Below are 13,559 nucleotides of genomic sequence, written 5' to 3' on the forward strand. Positions count from 1 at the left end.
CTCTACTAGGTAAACAAAATAAAATACTGTGACTAACGTGTGACGTTTACGTTAATACTTAATAATGTTATTAGCGTATGAATTTATATCGTTTATCTTCCTTTATTAACCAAATATATGGAGCGCCAAGATTAATGATCATTAGCAGCTCCGAGTTTTAAAAACTATGCATCCGAAATCTCTTGATAGCGATTCCGTAACTGTGTCAGAGGATCCCTTCCACAGCTATGCCATTCACGGCAGATGCCCTTTTTAAACTTGATGATATTAACTGGATATCACATTCTGGGAGTCAATGCGTCTCAGCGAGGGTAACAATTATCTGGCCAGTCAAAACAACGATACATTTTATTATACTTCACAATTCCCCATCGGTTGTATACTGTATAATCATTTGTATAAGATTATAGACATATTTGTTGTTCAATACACTAAATTAGCTCGAAACACTTGTAAAGAAATGTATCTTAAAGTGAAGCATCATGGGATTGGGGCGGTAAAGGGGATGATTGACAGGCATTTTAGCCAATAACTTAACCCTGGATGTTTCGTTGGTGTTGTCTGATTGGCTATTGATTACAAACAAACGGTAAAGGAGAAAGTGAATATAATCACACACATTAAACATCAAATAATAATAATAGCTAAACTATCAAATTGGTTAAAAGGTTTCTATTATTTATTCGTTTTACTGTACATGTTTTTCATATTGTGAGAGAGTATGCATGGTCATGTGCATAGTTAAATTATATATATTCCTGACCCCAATGATTAAAATGTTTCTTGGTAACACACTGTGGCATTAAGAAGCATTATTAAATCATGCTAAACTACTGCTGGGCTTCTTCAGCATTATTTTTCCATAATCCAAATGTTTCACGTTTTCAAGTGAGAGAGTTTATTCGGCGGCCAGCTGCAGTTTTACAAACCACACCCCTGCAAATTACGCCACCCGCGAAGAAAGAAACAAGCGTGGATTTCATTGATCAAAGCAATATTTTGAAGTAAATTATTTTATATTTTATGTATGAAATGTTTGTAAGACGAGCTTATATTGCTTTCGAATCTTCTTAAGTAAATAACAGCTAGGCAAGTAAAATAAATTATACTATCAAATTAATTCAGACTAACAAACCCCATCCCCCCCAAAGAAACAAAGAAACAAACAAACAAACAAACAAACAAACCACTGCAAGAGATTATGAGAACACAGATCTTAATGCTAATTTTATTTAAACATAATGAATCGTATATATTTACCGAATCACAATGTAAATATAGTGACAGTTTACAATGCCCAGAGCTTGATATACATCAGTATTATTGGCTTCAGCATTCACTACAGTTGATTTAACATTTAAAATGTGCAATAAAATGTGCAATACGTTTTACTTTGCTCATCCACATCACTGATGAGCCCCTAAAGGTAGAAATATAGCCTACAGACCTGTAGTGTTTATATGATCAGAATCGACAGTGAGTGGTTGATGAAAATCCTGATTTTATACTGATGTCCTATAATACACAATTATCTTATTGCATTTACACTAGCTATTTAGCATCATTGTTATTTATTTCCCATATAACCCATTTTCTTAAAATGCAGTCAGAGAGCTGTTGACCACAAGGGGCATGTAAAAACCATTTGGCACCACCATTTTGAAAGATTTGTGGGAAATTTATATACAGTATAGCCTCATATTGCCTAGCATAAAAACATTGAAATATGACTTGGGCAACTTAGTCAATTATGCTATAAGGATATATATATATATATATATATATATATATATATATATATATATATATATATATATATATCCTTATAGCATAATTGACTAAGTTGCCCAAGTCAAATTTAATAAAATGTATTTATCTGTGAAATAGTATGTGAGGAGCAATGTGCAGTTAAATATTCTATGTGTACATGTTTAATGAATGCAATTACCATAGAAACTAGTTGTCAAATTATGCAAAACCGTTCAGTGGCCACGACACAACAGCAGTGTGGTCACATATTTCAGTCCAATGAGTACATTTAAAAAATATATATTTATATATGTATACACACTATTATTAATTTAAAATAACCTAATTTACTCAACTCATCAGAATTTGAAATATCATGTTCAGAAAGTGATTCCATAAGGCTTTTCACACTGCATTTAGCTGTTATCATGTGTGAGTTTTGTTGATAAATTTAGTCTTAACCTCATTCTCAGCATAGTAACTCAATCTCCCATCTCCATCATTTCCTATACATAAAATCCACAGCTCCCAACTTGTTTAAATTGTTCACATTTAGCAGATTGATCAGTAATTTGTCCAGAGTCCTTTCTTTTTTAGTTTTTGATGCAAAAACAAAATGTATAAAATAAACCCAGTGTCTTAAAAGTTCTAATGTTTGGTGAGAAGAGAAACCCTTGAATGTGTCAATATTAGAAGTACAACTTTAAATGGATTTAGTTATTAACTCATTTCACTGTAAAAGTATAATTCGTTCACATTTATTAGAAGGTTTTTCATCTGCACAACAAAGGAGTGAAAATGAGCACAGAAACCTGATTTTCCAACAGCACGTGGTTCAAAAGGAACTGAATCTGCCAATTATCCTCCTGCATTTTCTGAGGGAAAGTCTGCAGAATGGATATGATCAACTTCTATTACATAAGATCCTGGCAGCTTGGAAGAATTTCATACCTGATCTGTAAAATCAAAAGGTGTGTTCAGGCTAATTGTACATTTTTGATGATCTGCTGGCCCGAAGAAGACTTTCCCATACTCAATTTTAGATGTTACGTTGACCTGCGGTTAAATCACAAAAACCAATCCACCAAAGCCTCACCTGACATTTAAGTACATTGTGCCCTGCTGCTATTTACAATAAATGTAGCTATACAGAAATGTACGTCCAAACACACAAAGCCGTCATCACATTCAGGAGTTAAGACGCTCAGCTATGCTGCATGCAAAATCTCTTTACAGCAGGCATAACTGAAGTCTTGCTGACATGCTGGTGTAATGAGGAGTGTCCTGAAATGGGGGTCTTATATCTGTACCTCTGCCCTGATCTAAAGTAGGCATAGCACATGGTCTTCTTCATAGACTATCAGTGTCATCGGTGTCATAAAATTAGCATTAAGTGTCATTTTCATGAGGCAATATCCTGGTGTTTGTAAGTTACACCAAAATATAAGAAGACAAAACTAGATTTTTATAGTGGTGCTTTTAGACTATGCCCATCTGCAAGTCTGTATGATATTCAGGTCTGAAGAAATAGCTTCAGTGTAAAGGCCCATTCACACCAAGAACGATAGCTGAAATATGTCCCCCAACTGCCAACTCTATTTTTTTTTTTTTTTTAAATATGACACATTGTACATTTTTCTGACAGAATGTTTCAACAGAATAACATGGAGAACCAGATCTAAATGTTGTTGATATATTAAAAACAGGACACATAAAAGGCAAAATAATTAAACTGCAAGTAATTCAACTGATTTCATAGTAATTTAAAAGGTTTGTTTGGTTCTATTGTCTGATAAATATTACATAGAGAATTGGAATAGGGAGAAAACATGGAATATGTTTTCTCCCTATTTCAATTCTCCATGTAATATTTATCAGACAATAAAACCAAATAAACCTTTTAAATTACTATGAAATCAGTTGAATTACTTGCGAGAAATGTACAGTCTGACTCTGTCATATTAGATGAATAGAGTTGTGGAAAATAAAACCATGTAAATAAAAGCATCTGCTGTCATATGTGTATTCAAATGCACTTTAAATCTTCTTTCACAGTTTGATGAACATCATTGTGGCATTATTGAACATCAATGTGAAAACTTCCTAGTGATAGTAAGTCATATTTGTAAGTCATATAAAGTCTGATTTATTTATGTCATTATCTTCTTTTTAGGATTGTGAATGAGGCAGAGACATGCCCCTCCAAACAAAAAGAATGAAATTTATGCCTTTTTATAATTTTGTCCACCTTTTAATCGCCGGGCATCACAGGAACTGCACTTTGCTGATTCAAATCTTACCTCAAACTTTCAAGGTTTACTGGGGAGGGGTGGAATCCAAAGCACATCAACTAGTCACGGGGGTACCTGAATGGTCAGTGCTAGGACCTCTACTCTTCTCCATATATTCTTATACATTACTAGGATCCTATATTACACAGGCCCGTGGATTCTCCTATTTTTGCTATATGTGAAGAAACACAACTTTACTTTTCCTCTTAGGTACGATCTGACGGTAGCTGCACTGATCTTGCATTGCCTGGCGGACATCTCAGCAAAGAACATCACCTGCAATCCAATCTAGCAAAGACTCTTGTCTCCTCAGCCACTCCTACGTTTCAGCATAATTTCACCATCCAGCTAGACTCATTAACAATAATTCCATCCTGTTTAGAAAAAAATCTTTTGGTAATCTTTGATGACCAGCAGACATTCAGAGACCACATAGCAAAGACAGCACCATCATGCAGGTTTGCACTCCACAACACCATGAAGATTAGGCCCTTCCTAATAGAACATGCCAAACAACTTCCTGTCCAGGCCCTGATCATTTCTAGACTGGATTGGAATGCTCTTCTGGCTGGACTTCCAACATGCGCAATCTTCCTAACCCTATATCCATACAGCTGCTGACAGTAATCAAGAAACGGCAGAAAACTCATCTCTTCCATGAGCACTAATCCTGCTGATTTAAAAAAAAAAAAAAAACTACTATGCTTTCACTATTAAATCCCTCTCTGTTCTAGCTATAATCTGATCAATGTTTAAATTGTTGTATTTTTTAGCACGTCTTGTGTTTGCCTCCTTACGTTTGGTTTCTTGTTGTATGCATTTATAAGTTGCTTTGGATGTAAGTGTAAACATAAAATGTAAAATATCTGAATTCAATAACTCATTAACAAAGAGCAGATGTTTATTTATCATAATGAATGTTATTCAATTCAGCTATTGGATATTGTTTTTCCTTTTTCTGATATTTTAGGTTGTTTTACAGTAAATAACTGTTTTATACATGTTTTTATGACTTTTAGTTAAAAACACCTCAACTATGTTTTGTCTATTGTCTATATGGGGGACACAATTGGAATCATTTCGACATAATCATTTATTTTTCAATTGAATTTTTTAGTTTGAGTTGGACAAGCATAAAAAATATCTTTTTTATATTTTCTATTTCATTTTCATCAAATAAACTATTTCATTTAAGCTGTATTTGGTCAAAATAATTTGAACCAACTTACATTTCGTTGCATTAATCTGGGAGATAGTTACCCACAATTCTAGTACAAAGTATTTTGAGTACAAAAACACTGTTATCGCTCATAACTTATAGCGCATAAGAAATAGCGCAAACACCGAGCATGGATGAAATGTTTTAGTTCGCATGTGTCCAGTGCCTGTGTTTGAAAGTTTGAAAGGCTACGCGTTTCATATAGCATACGCTATTTGTGTCATAAAGTTTTGAATTGCTACACATAAATAGCAATTTGTTGTACACTTGTTAGCGTGTTGCTGAGCTAATGATAATGGATGGTAATAAGCACAAACATACATAGCACACACACACATTTTGGGTAAAACAGTCCATTTAATTAGATATTCTTAGCATTGAATGAGATATATTTATAATCAACATTTCTTTTGACTTAATGATACACATGATGCTGCCTATAAACTGTGTCTTAGAAGCAGCATTATTGTTCTGTCTGTTTTTTGGAACACTCTTTGTTTCAGGAATTAATCTATGATGCACTACAAGACTGTCTAGATGGGCAGATCACTAGGTTTTAGATGCTTTTAGAGAATGAATACTACATCAACAGATTTGACAAAATATGTATTTATCCATGAACAGGTGAAATTTAAAATATGTTGCAATTATGGTTATTTCAAAAACATATTTTCGTTTGGTGCACATAATAATGTCTGCAGAAGTTGGGTTGTTATAACAAAGTGGTATAAAAACGTACTGAATCTGAAATGGATGAAATTGTGTAATTACACTTGCAAACCCAGCGATTAGTTAGAAAGGAGGTTTAGTCTTGCCTTTTTACCCAGAAATGATGTCTACCAAACAACAGCTGTCCTTACTGTCTCAAATTCTTATCTAAAATGGGAGTTTTGTGACTTTCAGTCCAAGTCTCTTCAGTCCAAGTAGTGTCTCTTTCAGTCCAAGAAGCAGCAAATTTTACTGCTACTAGGGAAACGGACCAAATAATATTAATGACACATTTGTCAGGTCAATTGCTCTTTGTCCTCCTTCTAATACCTGCCAACTGACTAGCAATAGGAAAGTAGCAAATTATGGTTCACAGCACTAACATATTCTAAAAGCTATTGGATAAGGACAAGCCATTTGTCCAGCTCCAAATATCTGCTTCAATAAGAAATGTCAACACAGGAAAGAAAACCATATTATCAAGCCAATTTATGGGGTCTTTAAATCTGTAGGTAAACAGACAGTGCCAATTGTAATCAATAGATGTTTTTTTTTAAATGGTAATGGTATCACAGTAATAATGGTTAAAGGGAAAGGAACAAGCCAAAAAAACATAATAGCTCCAGAAAATGTGAAGTACAATGATGCATACAGCTCAAACTAGAATGTAAAAATGTTTATCCACACGTTATCCACAAGATTGCTGCAAACTTCAGAACAGGGGTGAATTTCAACAATATGAAGCAAGGCCTGTCCATGCAAGCCTAAATATACTACACCTTTGAATGGCTTGTACCATCAACCTCAGACAGCAACAACAAAGTAAGTGCAACGGTCTAGGCCCTGAGGCAGTGACCATGATGTGACACATTAGTGAAAGCCGAGATGAGCAACGACCGACTGATACACAGGTGAGCAATTACAGGTGGATTGTGGAAGTCAGCAGTTGCAGCTCTTTTCTCGCTCCGCCTCCTCCTCGGCTGGATAAAGAACTTTAGCGGTGAGGCCACTCTTGACCCCATCCCAGCCGTCACGCGTGGAGATCTCACCCATCTTCATCAGCTCATAGATGTCCCGTGTGAGCAGCTCGAAAGCATGTTCCACATTGCTGTTGCACTTGGCTGAAGTTTCCACATAGCGGATGCCGAGTTCGGCCGCCAGCTGCTCCGCCTCGTCCCGCGTCACCTTGCGGTCGCGGCTCAAGTCGCTCTTGTGGCCGATCAGGATGTAGACCATGTGATGAGGCAGGATGTGCTCGCTGACTTCTCGGTGCCATTCACGCACATGATCGAAGGTCTTCCTGTTCGTCAGGTCAAATACTAAGAGCCCGCCAACAGAGTTGCGATAGTAGGAAGTAGTGATGGACCTGAGGGGAAAAAGAAGATGATATTTTCAAGTCTATTATGATTACATGGATGCACCAAATAATTCCAAGATTCTTAGTTAAGTTAAGCTCAATCAAAAAAATAAGCACGAAGCTACATCCCTAAATCTAACTATTAGTGGGGCAGAAAAAACATATAATTGGGATCATAAAAATTCATACAAATTAGCAAACATCACATATATACATATACATGCAAAACATAAAATAGTTACGAATTGCAGTGAGATTGTGTTAGAAACGTGAAGTTATTGAAGAAGTTTTTTTACAGTTGTTGTAGAACCCATCCAATTATTTTAATACCCAATTTGTTACCTTGCTCATTTACATCTGAAACCAGAAACCATTGAGGCTTCAGTTGTGTTTAATTATTATGTGTAATTGAACTTAGCTAGCAGACATCTCAGTGTAATGATACTGAAGAATGGATTTTGCAAGATGTACCTAATATCCAAATAACAGAAAATTACTTTTTAAATATGAAAAATCAAGTAATTTATAAGTTACATCAAAGTTATATTTATGAGAATAAACTCATATTGGAATAATCTATTACACAAACATAAGATCATATCAGGACTATACAGCATTAAAACTGCAAAAGGGGGTTCATGGGAAACTGAGGCTAGAGAAATGTATGCATTCCTTATTTCTTTGACCTTATTTAATTAGTCTATTCCATATTTCACTGTGTGGCAATAGCACTGGCACACATTCAAGCAGTGTTTCAAGCAGTGTTTTACTTCTATATACATTTTTGCATCTGTAGTTGCTTGTTTCAAGATTATTACAAACATACATTTAATGCCAATAGATCATATACATGAAAGGATGTTGAGCAGATAACCTAAGTGTCCATTTGTGCATATAGTGTGCATGATAGGCCTATTATTGTGGAAAAATCTTGTGGGAGTCTGATCATTCTGAATACATTTATAAAAACAAGAAAGGCTTTTTTTGGTGGTTGATTTCATTTTAATGAAAGGTCCTTTAAAGCATTGAGGGTGAATGTTTGTGCTTCCCTGACGGCAAGTGGTACTCCTGATAGTGCAAGCTGAGCAGAGACATCAGAATCTGAGCCCAGTGACAGTACTAAACCAAACACGCTCATTACTGAATACAAACAGGTGAGGCATATGACACTGGAACAAATCAATGAGATGAGCCAGTTTAACTCATTCATTGGTAGGCCTGTGAATGTGAACCCAGCAGGTAAATAGGCATACACATATAAATAGAATCATAGGCTATGATATAAAGGGCTAATCTAGAACATAACCCTACAAGATTACAAAACCAATGACATCGGAAAAGCATGCATGGATACTTGCCGTCATTCTCTGTGATAAAATCAGTGTGGATAGGCTTCACATTCAATCCATATCATAGACAGAACAACATTATAATAATAATAATAATAATAATAATAATAATAATAATAATAATAATAATAATAATTATGATTATGATTATTATTATTATTATTATTATAAATAGAGCACTAACCTGAATCTTTCTTGCCCGGCTGTATCCCACAGCTGTAGTTTGATTTTAACCCCGGGTTCGATGTCTATTGAACGGGCGTAGAAATCCACACCGACCGTAGGGTCAGCTATATCGCTGTATATGCCATCAGTGAACCTCTTAAGCAAAGATGATTTGCCCACCGTCGAGTCCCCAAGCAAAATGATCCTGAACTGGTATTGCCATAAAATATCCATGGCATAGTGAGTCGAGAGCTCCAGCCACAGGCTCAAAGACAAAGCAGGAGCGCTAACAGTGTTTACATTGAATGTGTGGAGCGGAGCGGCGGGGGCGGTGAGGTGGATGTGCTGCAGTCATGTGATGCACTCATTCTCACATCTCAATTCCAACTAATGTGTAACTACAGTAAATGGATTACTGAATTACTTTCATTTGAGGACTGGAGGAAGCGAAACCTATTTTGCGACATAAGCATTTCCTTACACATTGTATCATATAGGCCTATATTCTTATAGGGTAGCCTAAGCAGGACTAGCTGTATACTAGCTTTAGGATAAGATTATATAATATTCGTAAATATTTATGTATTTAAACCAATAAGCCATGAAAAACAGTGCGAATGAGTTTACCACGAGTAAACAGAAGCGGAGTGAAGGGGGTAAATCCCTGTGACTCAAGACCTTGTGGTTTATTGCTTACAAAATAGCAATGATAAAAGCACCAGCATTTGCATATATTTAATAATACTCGGAGTAAACAACTCATCCTAACGAAACAGCAAGGATATAAATAATTTTCATTATAACATTATTTTATTAAGGAAATTCAACCTTTGGTTAAATAGCCCACTTGCATCATTTTTTGTATGCATTATTTATGGTTAGAGAAGATTACTGGGCCGGTGATCTTGTCTCGGTCCAAGCGGGGGTGTAGTAGGCTATAGGCTCTGTCCATGGTGCTGAAATAGACGTGACACTGTGGCAGCTGCATGGGGGATTCATCAAACAATTCAACAAGCCCATCCCCCAAAATATTGTTGTTAATAACCTGTAATACTAAAAATAATAAAAATAAAAATAAATTTTAAAAAAGCAGATAAAGCGTTAAATGAGGCTAGTCATCTGACCGGTTTCTCACTAACCAATCCTGATCACAGCTTTGAATGCCTGTATGGCACAATCTGCAAACAGATGGAACTAGTAGTTTACAGCAGCAAGGTTTATTTTTATTTTTATTTTTATTTAACTGCATATTGACAGTTCAGTACAATTCTCATGTTGTTTTAACAACAACAACATGAGAATTACTTTATTACTTACTTTTGTATACATATATTTTTCAGTATAAATATATTTCATAATGAAAACATTTAGTTAGATTAAATAAAAGAGAGACATTAGATATAAAATAGGCCTATTAGTCGGGGAGGAAATCCTAGAACTCATTTTATACAATCAGAAATACAAATCCCATACACCTTTGCGACCAAGCCACCTCCTTCAACCAATCAGCGATCCAATCAGAGTTAAGTTTCGCTGTATAAAGGTTCGGGTCACATTCAGAATTTCCTCTCTCGAACTGCTTTCTCTAGGAATGAAGGTGAGTTTTCTTCACCTCTGTAGTATAGTTCTCAAATATAATTCGTTTGATTGTTACAACAATATTTCTTTGTGAGTTCATCGAAGAATATTTTTGACTTTTAGAAGTAATCGGGATGTAACGTTAGTGCGTAACAGCGCGGTTGAGTTGGTCTCAAATTAAGTAGTTTTACAATTTCGTATTAATAAAATTCTTTTTTGTATTACCCTATGTTTTGAAATCAACATTTTTGGTTTTGTGGCTGCAATATTACTTGTAGCTTGCAAATCGGCGCCATTTTGGGCTAACGTCATATTTGTACCCTTCACGGTAGCTTACCATTTTACGTGTTACAGGTTGCTATTTTTAGATCCATAGTTTGCTCGATAAATTTGTGGGTATTTATTGTAAGTTCGTGCAGGTCATATTGACTTATATTGTATTTTTTCCCCTCAGGTGTTCGCTAAGAGTGGAGTTTCTGTTCACCACGAGGTTCCACCGTAATCACTAACGTTACTGCAGAGGTAAGTTAACGTTATTGATTCGAGTTTAATATGGTATAATATAACGTTACTGTTGAAGTACGCTACGTTTTAACTGATTTAGTGGTTAACGAATACCAATTTGATTAAACCTATAGCTGAAAAATCGTCTCTTGCATATTAAAATATGGTTATTTATTGAAATCGCTAATCACGGCCCTGATCGAAGCCGTTCCTGTTCGTCTATAGCAGGCGCGGTCAAACAGGAGCCAATAGCAACACTTTTACCGACGGTCGCTGAACAGTTAACCTGTAACTGTCCCAGCAACATTAAGGAAAAGGACAACCCTACGAAAATCAGCCATGGTTTTGCTACAAAAAATATGGTTATTGTAGTAAACCATGGTAACCAAAAATGAACCATGGCTTAAGTACACGAGTAACGTTAGTTTAATGGTATTTGTAGTAAAACTGGTTCTACAACTGGTAATATCCCCCCCAAAGAAAACGGGGTTACTTTGTTTTCATGGATGTCATATTTTAGATTGCCCTTCCTAACAGTTAATTTTTTCATGCAGGTTGGGTGGTGCAAAATGAGACCTGTTCTCGGATGGATAAGTGTCCTGCCATCATAATGCTCATTGAGATTGGCTGAGTGAGCCTTCTGTGAAAGGTTGGTTTCTGTTTTAGGCTTTATGTTGGCTATGATGACAAACTTGCCCTCTCTGAGAGAGCAGCTCTATTATGAGAATCAAATAAACGTTCTGAGCCAGCTTTAACAGTTCTAATTGCTCCGTGTTATAATCTAGTCCTTGTTTAGCTCTAACATTGTTTTGTCATCAGACGGTGCACTGCTGCCTGTACGAAGATGCCTGTTGTGGGTCCATGCACTGGTAAGTTCACTGTCCTTAATGTCTTGATGCACGTTTTCTGATAATCTGTGCTCTTTGTGCACCAGATTGTCCAATTACGTGCTAAATTACTGGGGAGACTTTGACCACCTGTCTGCTGGTGTCTGAGTAGGTCACTCTACTGTCCAACATTCAGCACTAGCTGCTGAAGTATCTTGCATTTTGATTTCTTGGCTTGTTAACGGTGCTCTTGTTTTCCCTCAAGGTGCTTTTTACCTGTGGTAACCGTGATGCAAGTGCAGGTATGTTGCTATTGGCTTTTGATGGTGCAATTGATTCCTGATCAATGATGATCACATTTTCAATGGTGACTGTTGGATGAAACTTACGGATATGGGTCTGAGATCAGTGCTTGTGATAACTTTGTCTCTTTGGTGTGTTTATAGCTCATTGTATTGCCTGCTTATCTTTTTAGGTGCTCTGAAGCATTTGACTAGCAGGTGGAAGTTCAAGCGTTTACATGGGTGGTGCAGGTCAAACCTAACGGAGTACAGGTAATTTGCTATTGGCTTTAGATGTGTAATTGATTCCTGATCAATGATGATCACTTTTTGATGGTGACTGCTGGATGAAACTACGGAAATGGGTCTGAGATCAGTGCTTGTGAAAACTGTCTCTTTGGTGTATGTTATGGCTAATTGTTTTGCATGTTTCTTTTTTTTTTTAGGTGCTCAGAAGCTTTTGACCAGCAGGTGGAAGTTCAAGTTTTTACATGGGTGGTGCAATCACACCTAATCCAAATGTAAATTGTATAAGCCTTCTGGCTTCTATATTATATATATTTTAATAAACTAAAGCACTTCATGCAATATTGGGTAATCTTGGCTCTTGCAAAATCTGTTTCTCGGTGAGTGCCTGGTTGGTGTACCAACACAGCAAGCAATTTTGCATTTAAAAGATGTCTAATAGCCATCCAAACACAGCCCTGACATCTAGGCTAATAGGCTCTATGCATGGCTTTGCATGTCTTATTTCTGGTGAAATCTAAGGATGCTGGATTACTTGAAGTGCAATGCTATACCGAGAACTTATGTTGGCTTCTGTACTCTTTGGCTGTGCTAAAGGAATGTTAGTTACAAAAACAGACAAGACAGCCACCTCATTTTGTTTATTTGCTTTATTAAATAAACATAACTACATATAATGACATCAAAACGTATAAGAGTATTGTTTCAAAGATGGAGGACAGCACCTCTAGCCACCACTGCAGTGTACAGCATCTGCTAAATAGAACAGATATTTGCTCTCAATAACTTTCTTATGGTGTATGTGAAATTGTGACTATCAGCTACTTGTAGTCGTTTTTTACAAATGAGCTACAAAAAAAAAAGCTTTGTCAATATTAACTCTTTAGCATCCACTGTTGGGAAGCCATTGACAAAGTCTGCATGTGCGACTATGAAACCAACTTTGCCGCAGTGTATCTCCATTACCACAGTTTCAGCTAGAATTTACAATACCAGTGCTATTCATCTGTCATTGAAAGAACTGCATTTTATTTTGTACAATAAACATCCATACTAGCCAAGATAACATCTGTGGTTATCCAAGATGAATGGTAGTAATGTTAGAAAAGTAAAAACTCAGAACACATTCAACACAACTTTGATCGTCACTTTTAAGCTACCAGTCCTACTCTCAGTTGGTGTGGAGCCAAGATGGTCCTCACTGCAGAACATGAAATCCAGGGGGAGGAGTAGGATCCAGATCCAACTTCTCCCACCTTACGTATACCTAATTCTATCTATCTCC

General features: G+C 36.2%; 1 protein-coding gene, 1 long non-coding RNA gene and 4 other non-coding genes across 8 annotated transcripts; 4 read left to right on the forward strand and 2 right to left on the reverse strand.

Annotated features, from left to right (window-relative positions):
- Positions 1-118: 118 nt before the first annotated feature.
- On the reverse strand, positions 119-254 carry LOC143708853 (U11 spliceosomal RNA). Its single transcript, XR_013193683.1, has one exon. It is a non-coding gene; the product is annotated as a U11 spliceosomal RNA (small nuclear RNA).
- Positions 255-5,596: 5,342 nt separating this feature from the next.
- rab42a (RAB42, member RAS oncogene family a) lies at positions 5,597-9,160 on the reverse strand. Its single transcript, XM_077200080.1, has 2 exons — positions 8,858-9,160; positions 5,597-7,333 (listed from the first exon to the last, which is right to left on the reverse strand). Exons 1-2 carry the CDS (start codon positions 9,070-9,072, stop codon positions 6,907-6,909), a joined length of 642 nt encoding a protein of 213 aa, XP_077056195.1. The 5' UTR covers positions 9,073-9,160; the 3' UTR covers positions 5,597-6,906.
- Positions 9,161-10,351: 1,191 nt separating this feature from the next.
- LOC143708788 (uncharacterized) lies at positions 10,352-12,956 on the forward strand. Of its 3 annotated transcripts, none has more exons than XR_013193652.1 (7): positions 10,352-10,435; positions 10,871-10,942; positions 11,475-11,569; positions 11,740-11,789; positions 12,013-12,049; positions 12,223-12,301; positions 12,475-12,956. It is a non-coding gene; the product is annotated as an uncharacterized LOC143708788 (long non-coding RNA). The 3 variants fall into 3 exon arrangements; XR_013193653.1 differs by having other exon boundaries at positions 10,871-10,938; XR_013193654.1 differs by lacking the exon at positions 12,223-12,301 and having other exon boundaries at positions 10,871-11,569.
- LOC143708852 (small nucleolar RNA SNORA16B/SNORA16A family) lies at positions 11,109-11,244 on the forward strand. Its single transcript, XR_013193682.1, has one exon. It is a non-coding gene; the product is annotated as a small nucleolar RNA SNORA16B/SNORA16A family (small nucleolar RNA).
- LOC143708851 (small nucleolar RNA SNORD103/SNORD85) lies at positions 11,594-11,670 on the forward strand. The gene has a single exon (XR_013193681.1). It is a non-coding gene; the product is annotated as a small nucleolar RNA SNORD103/SNORD85 (small nucleolar RNA).
- Positions 12,086-12,158, forward strand: LOC143708850 (small nucleolar RNA SNORD99). The gene has a single exon (XR_013193680.1). It is a non-coding gene; the product is annotated as a small nucleolar RNA SNORD99 (small nucleolar RNA).
- Positions 12,957-13,559: the final 603 nt, after the last annotated feature.

This window comes from Siphateles boraxobius, unplaced genomic scaffold (genome assembly GCF_051911475.1).
Source record: "Siphateles boraxobius isolate OS27281-9 unplaced genomic scaffold, OSU_SipBor_1 43, whole genome shotgun sequence".
Lineage (NCBI taxonomy): Eukaryota > Metazoa > Chordata > Actinopteri > Cypriniformes > Leuciscidae > Siphateles > Siphateles boraxobius.

Excerpts from the sequence above, each read along its gene's own strand:
- rab42a (XM_077200080.1), bottom strand. The coding sequence starts at position 9,072 with ATGGATATTTTATGGCAATACCAGTTCAGGATCATTTTGCTTGGGGAC. Across the intron at positions 7,334-8,857 it reads GCCGGGCAAGAAAGATTCAG|GTCCATCACTACTTCCTACT; the intron begins GTTAGTGCTCTA and ends TTTTCCCCTCAG.